The 20,542-nt window shown below is 37.5% G+C and overlaps 1 protein-coding gene across 12 annotated transcripts in view; it reads left to right on the top strand.

The window, feature by feature from the left end:
• The window catches only part of ABLIM2 (actin binding LIM protein family member 2), a 146,425-nt gene that overhangs the window by 60,157 nt on the left and 65,726 nt on the right, over positions 1-20,542 (top strand). For all 12 annotated transcript variants that reach the window (XM_032186636.1, XM_032186629.1, XM_032186628.1 and 9 more), the window contains exons 4-6: positions 2,119-2,234; positions 6,583-6,709; positions 8,142-8,235. In XM_032186636.1, coding sequence (XP_032042527.1) covers positions 2,119-2,234; positions 6,583-6,709; positions 8,142-8,235 — 337 coding nt within the window. The remainder of the gene's footprint in view (positions 1-2,118; positions 2,235-6,582; positions 6,710-8,141; positions 8,236-20,542) is intronic.

Raw genomic sequence — 20,542 nt, 5'->3', positions numbered from 1 at the left:
TTTGTGGGGTTTTAATTTACAGCAGATTACCAGTGGTCCTGGTAAATCTACGTGCATCTGCTAATCAAAGTGAGATTTCTTCCTAAAAACATGTAGGAGGTTTATTACGAGCTCTGATCTCAGTCCTGGAACAGTTGAAGTTCCTTGCCTTGTGCCTTTCAAAGTGAATGAATAGTGCTTGGTTTTAGACTTGGTTTTGTAATATCTTATTAAAATGAACATATGATTAAATGGTGTCTTTCACATTGGCAGTAGAAAGCTAGTAGAGCACTTGAATTATATCACTCCACTGTTGAGACATTTTGGGGTAATCAGGGGTAATTTTTATTCAAATCACTCTATGTTCATTTGAATAAACTTCTGCTTTGGACCAGATGACCTCCAGAGGTCCATTCCAACCTCAACAGTTCTGTGATGTTCATGAAACTCTTTTATTCTAGATATTAGAAGGCTTTGTGACTTCAAGCAATATAAAAATCCATTGTGAATAATAATATTGACCCATAAAGAACATTTTATATATGTAACACAGGAGCTTGCTGTTGTTGCATTGCTGCAAGATGGGACAGACTTACTGCTCACTGAAGTAGTTTGGCTCCATCACACTCTGCCTGCTATACTGGTGGCAGTGTTTTCTTCTTCTAATCAGTGTATGCAGTAAAATCAATCATAGAAAATATTCTGTTGAACAGGTGGAAATGTAGCACTCCCTTATCTGTACTGGCATGATTTTGGGACTCTATCAGAATCACACATGGACTATTTAGTTGAATAAAAGAGCAAAACAATTTTAAAGGGTATTTCCATAAAATATTATTCCTTAGCTCAATGTAAGTAAGAAAGAAGGAAGCAAATATTTGGAGTATTAAGTCATCAACAGATGACAAGCAAAATCCATTACCAGCTTTCCACAGATATAAAAGTAATTAAACTGCATGTGTCTTCATATTTTTTTTAAGTGTTGCCCATGGTCCAAAATGGATGACATTGCTGAACAGTTATCTAGCTGGTTTTAGATGTATTTTAGTAACCATATTTACAAAGGATAGCATAGCTTTTGTTCTCTTTTGAAGTACTTAATTTTTTCATTTAGATGCAACGCAAATGTAAAATAAGCTACTCTAAGACAGTTTAGAGAGCAAAATAATGTTTGTACATACCAAGAAATATCTGTGTGTCTTGTAGCAAAGACGATCTCTTCTTTAGTATAAATCTGATAGCTTCTGTGGGGGAATGTCATGCAGATTTTTAATTAAATGTTAATGAATTAATCTGGTCAGATACATTTCACAAGGAGGCAGAAGGTCTGCCTTATTTTTATGCCCTACTTAAGCCATATTTTGATAGCTCGCTTGGGATTTAGTTGAGCTTTGAGTAGAGTGAAATGTGCTTCTAAACCCTACCATCCTTTGCTGAATTATACAGTGATTTGTCCATCTGGTCCTCTTATAAAGAGAAAAAAAAACTTTGTGTTTCTGTACATGGACAAGAAAGCTCATGGCAGAAAGCTTGTTGTTTTAAGGACACTGATAAAAAGGAAAGATTTAATTAAGTGTAAGGAAAGCTGTTCTTGGATAGAACAAACAAGTGATGTAGATGCTTCTGTTTTTATAAGAAGGATGTGTTTTCTCCGATGAGAGTCCACTAATATTTGCTTTCTGTATAAATGGATTAAGTGAAGGACTTTTATATGGTCCAAGTTGGGAGGAGAAATGCTGTCATCTTTAAGGAATAAAATCATCACCCTCAGGCATCATTTTCTTAATAACATCTGCATTTTCTGGTACTTGCTCCCTGTAATTCCAATTTTATTTTCATTCCATAGCTGATCCTGTTAATGACCAACCATTGCTGATACTACATTTCTTATATATGCAAGAATTTGGACTTGAGTGCTCGGTGTCTTTTTGTACCTCTTGATATAAGTAGCTGTAACATCAGCATTTGCAAATGTCCCTTTGATACTTTAGCCTACAAGTGTCTGAGAAATGGGGAATGAGATATGGACAAGTAGAGAAAAATCAACTACAGTAATAGGCAGTACCTTTACGGAAAGACATTTCATTTCAATAAAGGTGTGAGAATGTAACCCATATGCTTTTGTTTCCTCTGTTTTAGGCTGCCTTTCCCCGCAGGTGACCGGGTAACTTTTAATGGGAAAGAGTGCATCTGCCAGAAATGTTCCCTGCCCCCTTCCAGCAGCACTGGCTCTTTCCCAGTACAGAACTTGCGAAGTAAGTGGGGAGTTGTGCTGTTTTCTGTTGTTACTTTCTAGCCTGCACATGCTTAAAGAACAAATTTTACACTAAAATCTGTAACTGGATTTTTTACTACTACACTGCATAGAAGCTGTCAACAAATCCAGTGTAGTCGTATGAAGAAATACATGGCAATTTTTTGAGAAAGTCTGATTTTTAAAATGAAACACAAATGGTGCCATTGTAGACTTAATAATACACAGAACCTCTCAGAACATTAGTTTAAAACTGGAGTAAATCAAAATATTTGAAAGAAGGCGTAATATAGATGTTAATATTTTTGAGAGTTTAATCCAACTCCAGCTAAAATAAAATCCAACATGAGATTTAGTCATTTGTATGTTTTCCAGGATTGATTTAGAAATATCAGTGACACGGTTGCATGTCTAAATACTGCACAGAAAGGGTTAAAGTATGCAATGTAATCAAGGGGACTTCTATTAGAAGATACATACACTACAGAGAAGTATGATTGTTTCATAGCACATTTTTTGCAGCTGAACTGAGGTTTCATAGATTAGCATTGCTGCTCTGAATTCTGTCACTGTGCCCATTCGTTCATGAGCAGCTACCACACAAAAATAGTAATAAAACAGCAACAGCAATTTAATTAAATGATGAATACAGAAATATTTTTAATGACTATCACATCAAGCTGAATTTAGTATGAGGAAAAAACACCTAGATTGCTTATCTTTGTATGTAAAGAATCCAGCTCGCTTCAGGGAGAAATCTCCCCCCCCCCCCCTTTTTTTCCCCACCATTTTTTTCCCCACAGCTCTCCCTTTACAGAAATTTTCACCATCTCATTTTTTCTGTTTGTCAGCAAAAGCTGCTGTGTAAATGCGGTGTGAGACTCTATGCTGACTCCTTTCTTGCTACTGCTATTCTCTTTAGAGGAGGCAATACGTGTCTCTTTTAGGTGCTTTTCCTTGCCTCTTATTCTGGAGACAGATCATTCTCAGCCTTGAATCTAATCCATTTTGTCTGGCTGAATGTGCAGACCCATACTATATGGCCTTTAATTACCTGTCTCTTTTTCTTATGGGAAAACTGCCTTTGACTTTAATGGAAATGATTTGCCTGGTTGATTACTGACAGAACAAGTTCATTTGATTATCTATGATACAGAATCCTTTAATGTACTTAAATTCTTTCTTTGTCCACACACACATGTCACAGAGGCTGCTTCCTGTGCTGTATTTCCCCAGTTCACCTAGTTGCCTTCACCATGCCTCCCCAGTGCACAGCTACTACAGCTCCTTGCCTGCAGACCCTTAGCAAACCCCATGCCTCAAAGAGAATGAGTTCTGGAAGCACATCTTTATGGCAAAACAGGACCTTTGAAAACAAAATTTTGGCTTTTCTCCAAATAAATCCTCAAACACATGCAAGTATTTAAACCTCAAATACAGGTCTGCCTTAAGTCTCATTATAAAATGAGGAAATCTTTCTACAGGTTTCAGTGGAATTGGGTAAGAGCTGTGGTTCAATAATATCTTTAATATCTGCCACGCTATGTCCATTCTTGTCTTTTTCTTACTCCAGTGCCCCAGTTTCTTGCAGTGCTGCTGCAGGGCAACATCTTCTGATTTCAAGGTAACATGCAGCACCCAGAAGCTGCAAAGATCAAGGGCCTCAGGAAATTGGTTTGCAATGGTGTGGGACATAGAGCTTTGAGGGATTAAGGGGAAACACTGCAGACACAAATGTGTGTAAGTGTGTTTGTGTATAAGTAGCTGGATACATAAGTCTGGCAAATGATGATATGCAGAAAATTAACCAAATAGCTAAAAGAATAAGAATGAACTTGGACAATATTCAGAAAATAATGCAATATGTAAAAGAGAAATATGTAATAACATCTGTTTTTCAATCACTTGCTAACCCTTAGGCTAGAGCCAGCATTTCAGGAATAAACAAGCAGTGACAAAGACAACTCAGTGTCAATGACATCATGGTTGAAGTGCAAAATTGAAAGTCCAGAATGGTTGTCTGGAGCTTCTTTATGTATTACATAACGCAATAAATAGCATTAGTATCTTCCTGTTTTAATAACAGTCTTCTTGGAAAAGAACTTCATGTTTTAAACAAACAATTCGTTTTATGAAAGAACAGTAGTGCACAAAAACATGTGTCCTCAAGCAAGCTGAGTAAAGGACTGAGTAATATGTGTTGAACGACTGTTAACACGGTTTTACTCTTGCCTCTGAATCCCTGATATGTGCTATGTATGCTATTTGTTAGTCTATTTATCTCTGAATTGAGCTCAAGAATGCTTTGAGGAGATGTCTTAGGACTTACTGATCTCCCAGCATGACAGCCCCCTCTGACCACATCCTCTGTTTTTGTCTTCCCCGTTTAGTTTTGAATTCTTCTATACATTACATTTAGAATAAATGAAGAATGTGAAATACTTGCTTTTTGCCCAAGCCCCCAGAATTTCTTATGATTATATACATGCCTACCTACCTCTGTTATTGAGTTTATAAAACACTATCTGTGAAAACCCCTTGTGGCAGTGATGATGCTGAAAGAGTACTTGGAGAAGAATATCAATAGGTAGCAACAAATTGGTGTGTTCTGCAGAGTTATTGGTTGAGATTAGGTGAGTCACCAAAGGATGCTACACCCAAGACAGGAAGACAAGGGCATCACATCAATAGGCAGTGTTGGCATAGCAACCACAATATTTGTTTTTACTTATCTGGAACTTAACAGAGAAAACAGCACCCCCAGAATGCTGCATTTCTGCACACCCAAGCTTAAGCAATATGAAAGGCAAATGACATCTCAACACGCTGTTGTATTAAGTTTGCAAAATAAACTTTCAACTAGAGAGATTAAATAAGATTACCAGATAAACCCCTGGTGCATGGGAGATCACAAACAAATTTCTGATTGCAGTTTAAATATAGATACTGAAGTTTTTATTGTCTTGTGGGACTAAATGTAGGCACACACCCAAATGGTCTCTCTTATTAGCAAAAATTCAAATGTTCTGATCTGTTCTGCACACACTTTTATGCTGGTCTTGTTTCCACATATTGGTGCTCTACAGAGTGATATTAAAGAGACATGATATAACTCCCGTAAACCATTCCAAATCCACTAAAGGAAAATAAGAACTATCCTTTATTGTTTTGTGCTCAGAAATTAAACATTTACAACTGCACTAACAGAGTGTCTCATTAGGGTCATGTAATCAACTAAATAGAATCTTAAATCACAAAGTTTTTAAGAGGACTGTTTAAATCTTTTAATGAGATCCTATGTTTGGAGCACTTTCTTAATAACTAGATAAATCTTTGGTGGTGGTGGTGTTTTTTTTTAATGCTTTTGTGTATCTTTCTCTTCCATGTAAGATGGTTTCTTTTTTCTCCTCTGGCATCTTTAACTGACTCTTTAATGTGTCATTCAGGTTTTGTCTTTTCTCTAGCAAACTGTTGGTATATATGAAGAATTCCTCCAAAACTATATATATATTTTCAGATTAGATCATACAAATCAGAAAGATTACTCTGTTGTTGATACTAGAATCAGTATCAATCAAAAGCATCCATCTTTTTTTTTTTCTTAAAAACAAATGAATACATAAATAAATACAAAAGTCTTATCTTCAATTACTGTTCCTGGGCAGTAAAGCACTACTTCACATGCAGCCTGTTTAAGCGATTTAGCTTAGGCTATATTATCCAGTTACAGCATGGTTTGCTTTTAATTTTTCTTAGAACTTTTTGGAGCTTTATATAAGTGAGTTTCTATAAATAATGTCTTTACAGCCAGCCATCTCTTTCACATGTTGCATATCCAATGTCACTATGATTCAGGAATTTCTAACGCCTCTTACGTTTTGCTATACTTTTCGTGGTTGCAGAAATTGCACATCAGAATTTCAGCTTACTTTTTTTCCAAAGTTGCAAAAAGTATTTTGAAACATTAGCCAACTGTCAGACCTGGAATAAAGTCTTTTAAAAAGAATCAGTTATTTGTTTTAGTCTTGTAACTTTTAGGTCTTTATTTATTTATTTAGGACTGATTTTCTATACTTTCAATCAGCAACATTTCCTTTTTACGTATTTTTTTAAACAGATTGTAAAGAAATTGCAATAAAACCAAAGTTATTAGGAAACCTAAGTTAGTAGGGTTGTTTGTTGAATGATTTGTTGTCATCTAGGATATTACAACAGGACCACAGTAGTAAGCTTTAGAGAATGCACAAGCTGTTACTAGGACAGCAGTGGATTCATGTACTGCAGTGATGTGTATCGATCTTGTGCATGTAAAGCATGTGATGCACTCATATTGGATTTTTCTCTTGCAGATTGTGGAGGCTGTGGTTCAGAAATAAAAAATGGGCAGTCATTGGTTGCCTTGGACAAACACTGGCATTTGGGCTGTTTTAAGTGCAATACATGTGGCAAGCTACTGAATGCAGAGTACATCAGCAAGTAAGTTGAGTGGGGGAGCTCAAAGCATTTTCCTTTGTTTTCAGCAGTACAATGATAGCAAATGATTAATTCAGTGTTGCATATCCTTTACTTTGTGTTTATCAATGGTTTTAGAGGTATTAAAGATTCACAATCTAAAGAAAAACAAGTAGAAGTAGAATTTTTCCATTCACCTAGTATTGGTAAAAAAAAAGCAATTATACTAAAACCAATTATACTAAAGGTGGAGTATGCTTCAAAGCTGTGCAGATATGCCCTTAATCTTCTGTTTGCTTTTGCTCTATGCAGTGCTGTAATGTGAATAATGTTTCCATGTGTTTCACATAAGCAAAAAAATTCTCTAAATGTTCATTAAAGAGGCATGTATCAGACTTTTTTGCACTACTCCAGACCCTCATGCCATCAGACTTGGACTGAATTTGATGACAGCAGTGAGAGTCAGCACAAAACACAGACACAGACAAAGTCTCATGTCAGCACTCGTATCAGTCTGATGAGATACAGGGCTTTCACTGGCCAACGCAACTGGGATTAATTTCTCCTTTAGAGAAGTGTGTTGATATGATGAAATTTTCCTAAACAGCTAACAACCACCAGCACCCAGAGATTCATAGGTAATGGGATTTCACAGCCAGTGTCCCACTGGCTTTCAACAATTTTCTGGGTTTAGATTAATACAAGTTAATTTTGGAGCATGAACCAGAGACCAAGAAAACAATATTTTAAAAAAGGGTGTTCCTAAACATGGTTTTGCATTATCTCAAATCCTACATTATTCTGCTGTATTTTGGTACATTTCGTTTGGTTTTGATTTTTTTTTTCTATTTGTTAAGAAAAAAAAATGTTTTAAATATATAGCTACTGTGAAATCCTCTCTTTAAAAAAAAAAAGCTAAATTCAAAACAAAACTGAATAGAAAAAAACATCCTTTCTTCAACTGATTCAGTTAATTATTTTGATAACTTATAGGTTAGTTCATTCCAGTTGATATGCTATAAAATTAATACTTATTTTTCTCCAGGAAAAAGTCCAATAAAACTGTGCCTCTGCTAATAAATCCACCTGATCATTGCCTCTTTTAGCATATTATGCAGCAATGCACCAAACAGATTTAACTATGTTTAATTTGCACTTCACACAAGAGAACAGTCTCCAGTTTCTTCTAAAGCAATTATTTTTCATTCCACTGTTTAGTGATCTAAATGCAAAATTTTGAAAAACTGTGATATAAATGCAGAATTAACAGATGGGTTAATTTCAGTGAAGTAGACCAAGTTCCTTGATTCCAACTTCTTAGGAAAAAACAGCTAAGACTCCCATTTGTATTATTCATACTTTTAAATTGTAATTGTTAACATATTTTGGCTGTATAATCCTCCAGAATACCTGTAAGCCTATGTAAAGCTCTGTGTTGCCTGTCCTTCTTCCCTAGAGATGGCATTCCATATTGTGAAACAGACTATCATGCCAAGTTTGGTATCAGATGTGACAATTGTGAAAAGTATATCACAGGAAGAGTGCTCGAGGTAAGGAGAATCTGTCCTTTGAACAAATCTCAAAGTATGCAAAGAGACTTGCTCTTTTCCACATATTCTTACGCTCACAAATGAGTGTTAATTCAATGGTTTAATGTGTTTTTTTGTTTGTTTGTTTTTATGCAATAGTAGGAATTACTTCTATAATTGTTTCCTGTTTCATCTTTTAACGATTTGATAATACACATCCTAAATAGATGTTTGTGGTACTGAAGAACATTCAGGTAGAAGAAGTAGGATGTGAATGGGTTATCAGACATATTTTTATACTTATGTGAAATTCCTTTGTAAACTCTGCTCTTTGATTCTGCTTGACATTCCCCAGATTTACAATGAAGATGCTGAAAAACTAGAATTAGTTTTATTTTTGAGCAAAATTTATAAAATTTATTTTTGCACCCAGAAATGAGCTACGTTTCAGGGTTGGTTGTTGGGGAGTTTTGTTTGTTTGCTTGTTTTGAGCAAGGAGATTGTTTGTTCTAAGTGCATGTTTATGCTTTATCCAAAAGAGGTTTCCACGTAAGTGACCAAAGGTTAGAAGTTAATAAATTTATTTGATTCAAATAGAATTTCGCCCTGGATCCAAGTGTGTGGTGATCCAATCAATGTTATCCTTTATCCACTTTTTGGATCTGCCCTTTCTCTGCATCTTGTTAAGCCTTAGCAGTACTGGAATTAGTAAGAGGTTCCCCAGATCTCTGCTTCCTTCTTTTCATCAGCTCAGAGAACCTGGAGAAGTCCCAATGGACATCTGCCAGAGAAATAGCTGCTAGTCATACAGACTTAATTATCCAAATGGTAGACAATAATAGCTGTGGAAGGAATTGAGAGGCAAGTGGAAGGAAACAATGAGTCTGTACTAGTTGGCATAATGTGTTACTGGGATTAGTGCATGGGAAATATTTCAAATTATTATTGTCAAATGTTTCATAGACATCTCAGAAAATAGACTTCTAATAACATCTGTACAAAAATATTCTTTTTATTTGGTAGAATTTTACCCACTGTTTGGTTAAACAATAATATGTGTTACAATGTGGCCTGTGTAGTAACAGAGCTCAGTTTGCTTTGTGAAGTCTGTGGGCATATACATCTTTATCCATTTCTTGTAATTACTTGGTGAGAGTGTATTGAGCAACACAAGAATTCCTTGTTTTTGCTGCAGATGGACCATAATAAACTTGAGAAAAGATAATTCTTTAAAGGTGTTGTACGAGTTCTACCATCACTGATTCATTGACTTTTGGTTAGTGCATGCATTACCTCCTTTCCTCTGTCCTTCCTGCCTACCCCCTGTAATGTGGCTCTTGTGAAAAAGCTGTAGCATTGATACACTTATTGTTTTGCTACTTGTGCAGGTTGGGAGCAACTGATTGAAGTCTATAGCATTTAAGTGTGGATGAAAATATCAATTCTGATTCTGAAAACACTTCTAAAAAGAGGAAGCAGATATGTAAGAAAAAGGACTTTTGCAATCTGTAAAAGCACAGTAGCATCAGACAGTGTCACTTTCAAATAGGAATGCTGGGATGAACTTAGTATGAAGTAGGCAATGGATTAGAACGGGTACATTGATATTCAGAAACTGGAGATTTGTTATAACAGTCTGGAAACTGGACTGTCCTGTGTCCTAGTATTTTGCTGCCATGATAATTCCAGCTGTGCATCTTCAACTCTCCCAAACCTGGTCATTTCCTCTCAAATATCTCTAGTGTTTTTCCTTTACATTTCCACCACATTTACATGGGCAAGAGATGACAGATAGTGTAATATCTACATGGTAATCAGTCCACAGGCTGGAGAGTTACTGCTGGTGCCTCTCCCTGATTTGACTCTCAGCCCTCTACCGACCTGGGATTTCCACCAGCGTTTGGACCTCTCTGAGGGATCTCAGAAAATTCCCATTGAGTTCTTGTGTCAGAAATGGAGAACAGCCAGATAAGGAAGTAGTATGCACACCTTATTTCATGAATAAGAGAGACTAAAAGTTGTGACTTAGGCAAACAAATTTGAAAAAACATGGAGACTACGTCCATTGCTACCACAGTTGTCATTTGTTGTTTGCCTGTAGCAGACAGATTTATTCAAAAGGCTTGAAGTTGGGGCTGATCTCTTCAATCTGTCTGGTATCAAACTCAGGGCGTGTTTGTCACTGGCCAGTTTGTTGGGACATTTGTGTACCTCCTGGTCAGGAGGATAGAAAAAAAATAGCTGTGGCTGCTTGTCATATTTTGAGGTTTTGGATAGAATTGTGTGGAATCCTGAAACATTTTTCAGTACTTCAGTATTTCTTTTTGTGGTCTTGAATATAATCTAGAGATACACAGAAATAGTAGGGCAAATTACTGTTAAAGAGAGGAAGAAATCTTGATAGTGATACTTTTTAGCCACGGGAATAGTCCCCCAGGAGAGATGCTGGAAGCTATCATTTAGATCATATTAAAACTAGATTGGACAAGGCATTGGAAAATCTACGTTAGGGAACAATCCTGCAATGACAAAGGGTGGGACTATATGACCTAATAGGATTTTTTCCATCTCTGATTTCTGTGATAATGTCAGGAGGACAGCTGCTTCCACAATTATTCTGTGTCCAGATTTTATAATACTGTCTCCCTTCCCAACACTTGCTCATTTTAAGTGTTTATTCAGCAGAAGAGGAAGGGAGAGTCAACTAGTGTGAATTACCGATAACTTATTAAAAATATGTCTGTTTTTGTAGGTTGGCAGCCAAATACAACGATGATTTAGTTATTTAAATTCCTCCTTCAGCCCATTTTCTGAGGGCCAGATCCATTCCATGGAGAAAATAGGCTTAAACATAGGATAGCTGTTTATAATTCCTTTCTTGGCTTTCTTCCTCTTTAGTCCACCTTGTCTTGCCCTCAGCCTCCCAGGGAACTTGTACTGAAAAAGACACAAAAGGGGACAAGCAAATGATTTATGGAGACCACAAATTATTCTATTGCTTTAAATAGAAAAAATTTTGCTGTTCTTTTTACAAAAGCCCTTCTCACCAGTGATTGTATGGATAAGGTTTGGTTTGCTCATGAAAGCCTAAAGGGCACTGTTTAATGCAACATCAGCCCTGTCCTACTTTCTCCTCCCATCTAAAATGGACAGGAAGAGGTGGCTGGAGTTTGCTTTATAGTTTGACTTAATGCAGTGTATCTGCAAGACTTTAGGGAAAAGAAGACTTTATTCTTTGTGCTATAGCTATCACATGTGTCTATGCTGCAGCTCTGTTCTCCATCTAGCAACAGTGGACATCAAGCAGTAGCACAGAAAATAAACACATTTTAAAATAATACGCTTTTGATTTTTTTATAACCATTCATTTCCATTTTGTTGTGTTGCAATCTATTCCTCTTCATTTGGCACTAAAAACATTTTTTATCTCTTTTTAATATCACAAGTAGTTACTTATTAATTAAAGTCTCAACTTGTGCTAATAGGCATATAAAAATAGACAAAATAAGTGTAATTGTTTTGTTATGAAAATATACTATATTTCACAAGATAATCCAAATGCTGGTACAAACTCTTTTCTGTCCAAAGAATGCTTTCCATTTATTTAGTGAACTTTTATCGATCTCCTTGTGTTTTGCTCAGAGGGAACAGAGGTGGGTTCCCTACATCCCAGTCCTTCCCACAGGACAACCTGTGCAGAGGCTTGGAAGGCTGATGCGGTGTGTAGAGGTACTGTGTGGCAGCCAGCAACTTCTGGTCCTCTTCTGGGAATTGTGGCTGGGTTTCCTTAACCTGTAATAATTAGAAACTTTATCTCAATTCCAGCACCTTTCTATTTGTATGTGGTCAGTCTACAGTTGCTAATTCTTCTAATAAAGATTGATTTTTAGCTTTTTTGATCTTCTTCCTTTTAATTGATGAAGTCTAAGGAAAAAATATAGAGAACAGTCTTAGTTCCTACCAACTTTCATTTGCTAAAATGAACAAGCCAAATTATCCTCAGCTTGTAAAAGAAGCTCCAAGCTCATGTTGTGATGTTGGTAGACTTTCACAGTGCCCACTGCCAGCTGGAATCACAATCTTTCAGCATGGATGGACATTGTACTCCAGATGACGTCTCACCGCTACCTTGTGCAGTAATAGTAACTCTTTTCACTGTTTCTAAAGAAAGTCCCTTCCCTGGAACATCTCAGACTGAATGTGGTGTTTGCATTTTATTATTTTTTTTTTTCCAGTGACTTTGTTACCACTGACAGCCTATAGTAAGATATAACTTGGGGGATGTTTCTCTTCATCTGCTGTTTCAGCAAATGATTTCCTAGGTTGCTAGAGAAAACTTAATATCCAAACTTAATCTCCTGGCAATGTTTTGATGGCAAACTCCTTTTAGATTGTGAGTAAATAAGGTGTTCTTGCTTAGATAGGGAACTGCAGCAGTTATGGCCAGGCTGAGCTCCTCCATGACCAACTGTAGTGGTAGCTGATGAACTAGATGATTCTCTGTCACTAGTAGCTGGTGTTTTGCGTTTGATGTGAATAAAAGTTGACAGTGTAAAATGTTGGAGCATATGATTTTGGAAAGGTCTTTTGGGACTTATTTCCATGCAACCTAACTAACATAATTGCTACTGTAAGTGCTGAGGGATATTTTCACCTCTTGAATAGACTTTTGTCTACAACTGTCCCCTGATTTACAGCTACATGGCTGTGGTGTAAATGTATCCTACACGAACTGGTGATAATGGCCATATCATTTGCTAAACATAAAGATGGGTCTAAATGCTGCCTGATACGGCAGCATGGAAGTCAGTATATGGGGAAGAGAGGGTTAACATTTTGTTGTTTGCTTAAATATCTAGAAAATATAATTAATATATTTTTTAAATCTATTAATCATAACTGTATGGTGCTTTAAAATGAGGTAAGAAATGCAGTAGGCACTAGACAAGACTGAGACTAGAAATGCCAGTTATGTACATGTCAATTAAATGGCAATTATACCTCAGTGGCATATTAATTAAAACATGAGTATTTTTCTTTGTAGTTTGCTTTTCTCTTTCCCCTAGGGTTGAGCTGGTTTTTATTCCCCATCCACTTTGTAAATCAATTGCCTTTCCCTTTGCAGAAGTCTCAGTGTAGCAGAGAGACGAGACTAATTCTTTACAGCAGGGTGTATGAATTTCTGCCTGCAGTGTGGAATAATGGTTCATTCTGAAATGTCTGTTCCCCTGCTGTTTCACTAACAACAAAACCTAGTGATGTGTGAAAGGTACTTCAGCAGCATATAATACAAGCATTAATACTGAAGCACGCAATAAATGTGACTCCGTCTATTTGAACAAAATATTTCCTGTAGTATGGACAGCCTCGAGAAGGTTGTCAGAGCAGCAAAAGGATCTAAGTGTCTATACTGATCCTCATTTAGAAATTGTTCTGCATGCCGGTTTTCTCCATCACGAGAGAAGAAGGAAAACTGTTGGAAAAGATACATCTAAATAAATCAGCATTAGCTCTTGCCAAAGGAAACCATCAAAGGTAGGAAACATTAACTAGCACTTTCAATGACTAGTCTTTGCTAAGATGCAAGACATTTTGCAGTTTGAGAACTGTCTCTGTTTCAGTGCCACTTGCATTTGTCGGGAGCTGCTGGCTTGCAAAGGCAGGTTAATCATCAGTGCGTTGTATCTGAACTCAACTGGGTGAGCTGACCTGGGCTTTTTGCTTTGAAACAGATATCATTAAAATATTACCAACAAGCATATAAATAGCAATGCAAACATTTTTAAGCTTAGTTTTTAGTCTTTTCTGTAGCCCAATTACAATGCTTTAGGTTCATTCACCTAATCTGTCTCCCACCCTCATCCTTCCCCTTTTTCAACAGCCTCTTCCGTCCAGAAGGAGATACAGAGCTACTCTTATTTATACTTATTATCCAAACTGTTAAAAACTCACAGCTCTTTAGATGTCAAGAAAAACTAGTACATATTAGAAGGAACTGGTTGCAGAATTTTACCCTATAAGTAATTTTTTTGGGGTTCTTGAGTAAGTGCAAGCAGTGGCATTTCTCAACAGCTTAAGCCTGCTACATTTTTAAATTTTTACCAAAGTAAGAGATTCTGCAAACTATTTCTGAATAATACAAATAAGAAGCTCAAAATATGAGGGAAATTGGTTGATACAGAGGTAAAACTTATTATGGTAGATTATTTTTTTTTCAATTGTGTGCTTTCTTTTATTGTAATAATTCCTGTTGTATGCATGGAAATGGTCCCTGATAGCACTGCTGTGCAGTTTTGGTTGTGTGGGTTTGTGTGTGATAGAGGTCTAGTGTGTAATTAGACTCCGGGCTCATGGTTAGACTCCTGAAAGGTAGGTGAGTGATGTCCACTGCTTTTCATTATGCAAAAATGTAGTATCAGTTCATTGAAACTGCCATAATTAATTAATTACATTAGATTATTAATTAGTTTTGAATATCTCAATCAATTAAGATTGTTTTGCATCAAAGCAGTGGCTTCTGTATTTACCCTGTACCTAAGATACAAGCAGCATGCACTATGCCAGTTACAATGCCCTTCTGAGCACTGTGTTGCTGTGGTGATACATTATTATCTAGCACTATTTGCCAGCATTTGAATATTTTGACAGTGTGAAACGTTGCACTTTTTAGACACCTTCAGTTCCTCATCATATTGCTTTGCATAATTTCTCTCATTGCTGTTTCTCTTCTGATTCATGCCTTGGGCACACTGTGGTCGGCTAGACGGCTGCTCTGCTGTGCTCTGTAACACAGCCACGATCCAGCCACCAGCACGCAGCCTCCCTCCAGCTCTGTCCTGTAACCATGACAGTGGTGTAGCAATAAGTGTACTTAGTGACAAGTGCCTGTGTTGATAAAGCATCTCCAGTATGCTCTGGCCCATGTGACAATGGTTCCACGTATCTGCTATTAGCAGGAGAGCTGCCTATGTGACTTACTTCTTGTATTTCTAAGTATTAAAGCAACACCTTCCTACTCCCAGGAAGTACTATTAATGTCAATTCTGTAGATGAAAGTAGCATTTCTGGTCACAGCTAAATCTGGGGATCCAAAATATCAGCCCTTATTCAGGCACATAATGAGAGACAGCTTCTGTCCTCAGAAGTTTGCATCCTTGATCACCACAACCGACATGAGAAGAGCTGTGCTGGCTTCATTTGGTAAAACATCCTGCCTCTCCAGGGCTGTTCAATGTTGGTTGCGGCTTCATTCTTCCTGTCTGAAATGGGTGGGCGAAATCCACAGCTGCAAAGTTGAAAAGGAAGGGGAATATGTCTGCAAGTCATCTTTCTCCTTCTTTGCTCTCTCTCCCCTATCAAGGGATGGCAGAAGTGAGAGCCAGCTGCAGCTTGTCTTGGCCCATAAGTGGATTTGAAGGAGTGGGAGAGGAAAGTTGAAAAGAAATGAAGGAGGTTGTTGAGCAAATGGAAAACAGAAGGCTCTTCCAGTCTCAGTGGGTGGCAAGAAAAAAAATGCAAAGCTAAGTAGAAAAAGACAAAAGATCACTCATTGTATAAAAAAAGCAACTGAGTGAAAAAATAGTGATTTTTAGGCATGTTTGACCTTTTTGGTTCACAAGATCATATACCAAGTTCTGTTGGCCTTTCTCAGCTTTTGCTTGACTGCGGCAGGGATGAAACCGCTCCTGAGTCAGAACTTGTTTGCTGGTGTCACAGAATGAGATTAGAGTTATAACAGTGTTTGGCTTTTTCTATTTTTTTTCTTAATTATTCCCTTTAGTATTTATTTTTATTATTATTAACCCCCCCCCCACACACACACACACACAAGCATTAGAAACTTATACTTTAGAACATCCAGTATATAGTAAGTTACTATGATTCTGAGATATATATCCCTGTTGGTACATTCAATTCTGCATTTTATACCTGGAAGAATAAAAAGTATGTGGGAGGCAGTAAAAATTACTCAAATGTGGGTGGGAATTCTCAAGGCTCTGCAAAGTACAGGGGGATGAGCCAGAACCAAGACAATATGAAATAGTCGTACATGTGAGAGTGCTAGAGCTGTAAGTAATGCTGCAGATGTATGTGCTGAACAATTCAAATGACTGTTTATTGGCATCTAATGGGAAGATAAATGAATCCAATAAGGAGAAGATAAGGAGAAGAATTGTTTCAAAACATTACACAACATTTACACTTGTGTAAACCCCATTGAAAACAGTGCACTTGCCTTGGCACACTGTTGAAGTGACTCAGTGGTGAGTCAGGTGCACTGTGACTAAGAGAATTAGTAAGAGTTTTCCTCCACATTTCTTTTTGTCTTGTTGCTGTCACATTTTTTTCTCCTCGGCACTGTTGTATAATATAAGCAATTGATATTTTGCTGAATATCTCTGCATTGTTAATGTTGCCTGTCCCTTCATACCCAGTAGATGACATGATAGCTTTTTACTAATTTAACCATTACTGTATGCACCTGTTACTGTTTAAAGTTTCAGGTTCATCTGTAGCATATGCAAAGCTCTGACTTTGGAATAAATGTGAATGGAGATTTTATCTGGTTACTCCTAAAGCTGGCAACCAAGCACAGTAATATACTGCGAGCAGCAGTGGTTATCTGATTTTCTGAACATCATCACACTTATTTGAAAAAACCCCATAGACTCCAGTTTACAAAGACAGTATAGTCCACATACTGTGCCATTATGATCACATGCAATAGCAGAGGTATTAGGGTGTGACTGCTGAACAACACTTGGTACGGTGCTGTGCGCCCTCTCCCCGGTACTCTTGAGATAAAAACAGAACGACAATAATAAGTAATAAAATAAGTCCTGATTTCAGCCTGGTAGGTGGAATACCAAGGTAGGAATATTTTCTGGGCTAGTTCTGTGCTGTTAGGTTGGGCAGTAATTAAATAATAACTAGTATATTTCTGGGAGCAGGAACTAGAAATTCAGCACAGCTAAAGTCAGGGAACTGCATTTACTTACAGAAATTACAAATTTGCCTTCATAAATCAATGCAATGGCTGGTTGGGTTCATTAACATTGAAAAGCTGTATCTCATTTAAAAACTTAATTGAATTTCATGAAAAATCCAGAGTTCCTTTTTATACCTGTATTTCATCATCAGTTTCCTGTACATTTCTACCACCTGAGGAGAAAAAAAAAAAAAAAAAAAAAAAAAAAGTTCATTCACATTACAGTTTAATTCCCCAGTAAAAACAGTCATTTTAGGAATGAACGAGGAAGTATAAACAAGATGAATTAAATATAAATTAAAGGAGTTTAGCTTTTTAATTTGCATGTTCTGTAAAAATTCTCAGTGAAGGTAGATACTTCTTAATGCTGAACTTAAAATGATAGATAATGATCTTCTTTACTGAGTGTTAAGATGTTGCTTTTCTCCCCAGTTCTATTGATATGAATACATGGAGATAAGCTTCCTGATTTAAAGGTGTTGTTTGTTGGTATTTTTGTGCTTTACTCTGTTTACCTTTACTTGAACAGGTGTCTTCTTGGCGATTACCCAACTCTGTAGTAGATTTGTACCATGGAAAAAGACTGTAATGAAGAATCCTTCATATGAGTTTTTTGTTGACTTTGTGGTTCACACAACTACAACATGTGTCAGCATAACAGCAGGTTCTGTATTTTGCAGGCTGATTTCCATTATCTTTGTCCAGAATAGGGTGCAGTCAGGACCTCATTTGAAGATTGTAGTGTATGAGGATGACAGGATTCGGACCTATCTCAGTAGATGAGACTGCCACAGTCTAACATTTTTTTTCCACTTATATGAGCTCTTTACTCCCAGTAGTAAAAGAGGTGAGATACTATTGTGCATTTTGCTGCTGAGATAGATTTTGTTGTTGTTGTTTAAAAGGAGGAATTTTACTGAATAATTCATAATCGGGACAGCAACCAAGTAGTTACAAGTATAATTATTTTACTAATTAAATAATGAGTAAAATAGAGTCTACTTTCTAATTCTTTTCTACTTTTCTACTAGTCTAGTTTTAAAATAGAGTCTACTTTCTGTCTTCCTTTACAGACAAGTTTACTAAATCAATAATTCAGTGAGATAGTATGTACTTGTGCTTCACTTGAGAGTGAGTTGTCAGAAATCTTGAGTCTTCTTTCTGGGACTTAGTTCACACTTTGAGCTCTGGGCCACTCTGGTTTAGTCCCTCAAGTGTCAATCCACAAGCAGCTATTGCTCATCACCTGCAGTAAAACCGTGACATCTGTCACACTTCCAACAATGGCATGAGAGGCCAGAATAGCAATGTCATTGTGATAGTCTCAATTACTGTACATACATTCTTTTATATATTTTACCACCTCATCAATTATCGCAGCCATTGCAGAGGTTTTCACTGAGCTGTCTATGATAATGTAATATCTTTTCTCTGAGTGATGACAGCTAATTTAGAACCCAACTTTTAGTAGTTTAGGTTGTTTTTCCTGGTACAAATTATATTGTATGTTTTCCAGGCATGATGTTCATGCTGTTCTCGGTTCCCTACAGGCTCTAGGATTACTCTCTTTATTGTCTTCAAATTGTGCTTTAAATTATGCAATTCACACTTATCACATAAAATTCATTTTTTTTCCTAGTTCAGTCCCTCAAGGTATGGGAAATAAGTAAATGCAGTTGTATACACTTTATGCTTTTTTATTATTATTTTTTTTTTGCAGAGACTTCTACTCCTGCTCCTAGTGAAACTTGGGTTTTCTTGCTGATGTGCTGTGGGACAGACAGTAATTGCAGTGTCCCTCATGCTTCGAGTAGAGAGTGTGGATAGTTGTTAGTGGTCTTTATCCAGTGTGAGAACATTTCTTATGTTGATGTCATCCAGAAAACTGTTCCCACTGCACAGAAGAGAATTATCATAGGATGCATTCCCTCATACCTAAGAAGAATGAAGTAATTCATAACTTTTTTTTTTATTATTTTTTTTTCCCTCAGAGTTTAAGGACTGTTTTGATTCCATCTTTAAATTGCACACCAACACTTTGACTCAGTGATTGTGGAAAGCTGGTGTAGTCACTTGAAAGGAAATTAAATTGTTGGTAATTAAATTAATTAAATTGTTGGTTTGAGGAAGTCTCAGTTGCAAATTAATCTTTAAATTGATCTTCATAATAATACTTTCTTCACATCTGAATGCCTGGGTGCAAAGACCAGGTGCAGTCTTGAAGGAAATGTAGGATACTGAGAAGGGACTCAAATGGTTAAATGGTTACAGTAAATAGGGTTACATCAGGCTAGTGGCCAGTCACTAATGGGGTTTTCCAGGGATCCATTTTAGGGCCAGTTCTCTTCAATGTTTTTATAAATGATTGGATGCAGGACTCAAATGCATACTAAATAAGTTGTGGACCATACTAAATTGGGAGGAGCTGTGGACTCCCTCAAGGGTAGAGAAGCTCTGCAGAGAGATCTTGACAAATTAGAGATTTGGGCAGTCAACAACCACATGAAGAGACAAGTGACAAGACAAGAAACAAGAGCAAGTGCTGGATTCTCCACCTGGGAAGGGTATATACAGACTGGGGAATGAGAGGATGGAGAGCAGTCCCCCAGATCTGGGAGCTTTGGTTGATGGTAAGTTAAACATAAATCAGCAGTGTGCCCTGGCAGCCAGAAGGGCCAACCATACCCTGGGGTGTATCAGGCACTGCCAGCCAGTCGAGGGAAGAGATTGTCCCACTCTGCCTTGTGCTGGTGCGGCCTCAACTCAAGTACTGTGTGCAGTTTGGGGCACCACTGCATAAAGACATAAAACTGTTTGAAAGTGTCCAAAGGAGGGCTACAAAGATGGTGAAGGGTCTAGAGGGGAAGGGTATGATGAGAGGCTGAGGTCCCTTGGTTTGTTCAGCCCAGAGCAGAGCAGGCTGAGGGGAGGCCTCATGGTGGCCTGCAGCTCCCTCACGAGGGGAGCGGAGCAGCAGGTGCTGAGCTCTGCTCTCTGGGGACAGCGACAGGACCCAAGGGCATGGCGTGGAGCTGGGACAAGGGAGGGTCAGGCTGGGTGTTAGGGAAAGGTTCTTCACCCAGAGGGTGGTTGGGCACTGGGACAGGCTCCCCAGGCCAGTGGTCATGGTACCTGCTGGAGTTCAAGAAGTGTTTGGACAATGTTCTTAGACATTCGGGCTGAGTTTTGTGTGGTCCTGTGCAGAGCCTGGAGTTGGGCACAATGATCCTTGGAAGTCCCTTCCAACTGGGGATATTCTATGATTCTATGATAATCTACCACTTGAACAGTAAGAGATCTCTCAGAGATTGTTGTTGCTTCATCTGTGCTGTGTGTGTG

This window comes from Aythya fuligula, chromosome 4 (genome assembly GCF_009819795.1).
Source record: "Aythya fuligula isolate bAytFul2 chromosome 4, bAytFul2.pri, whole genome shotgun sequence".
NCBI classification, from domain to species: Eukaryota; Metazoa; Chordata; class Aves; order Anseriformes; family Anatidae; genus Aythya; species Aythya fuligula.
This window is presented reverse-complemented; position numbering and strand designations above follow the sequence as displayed.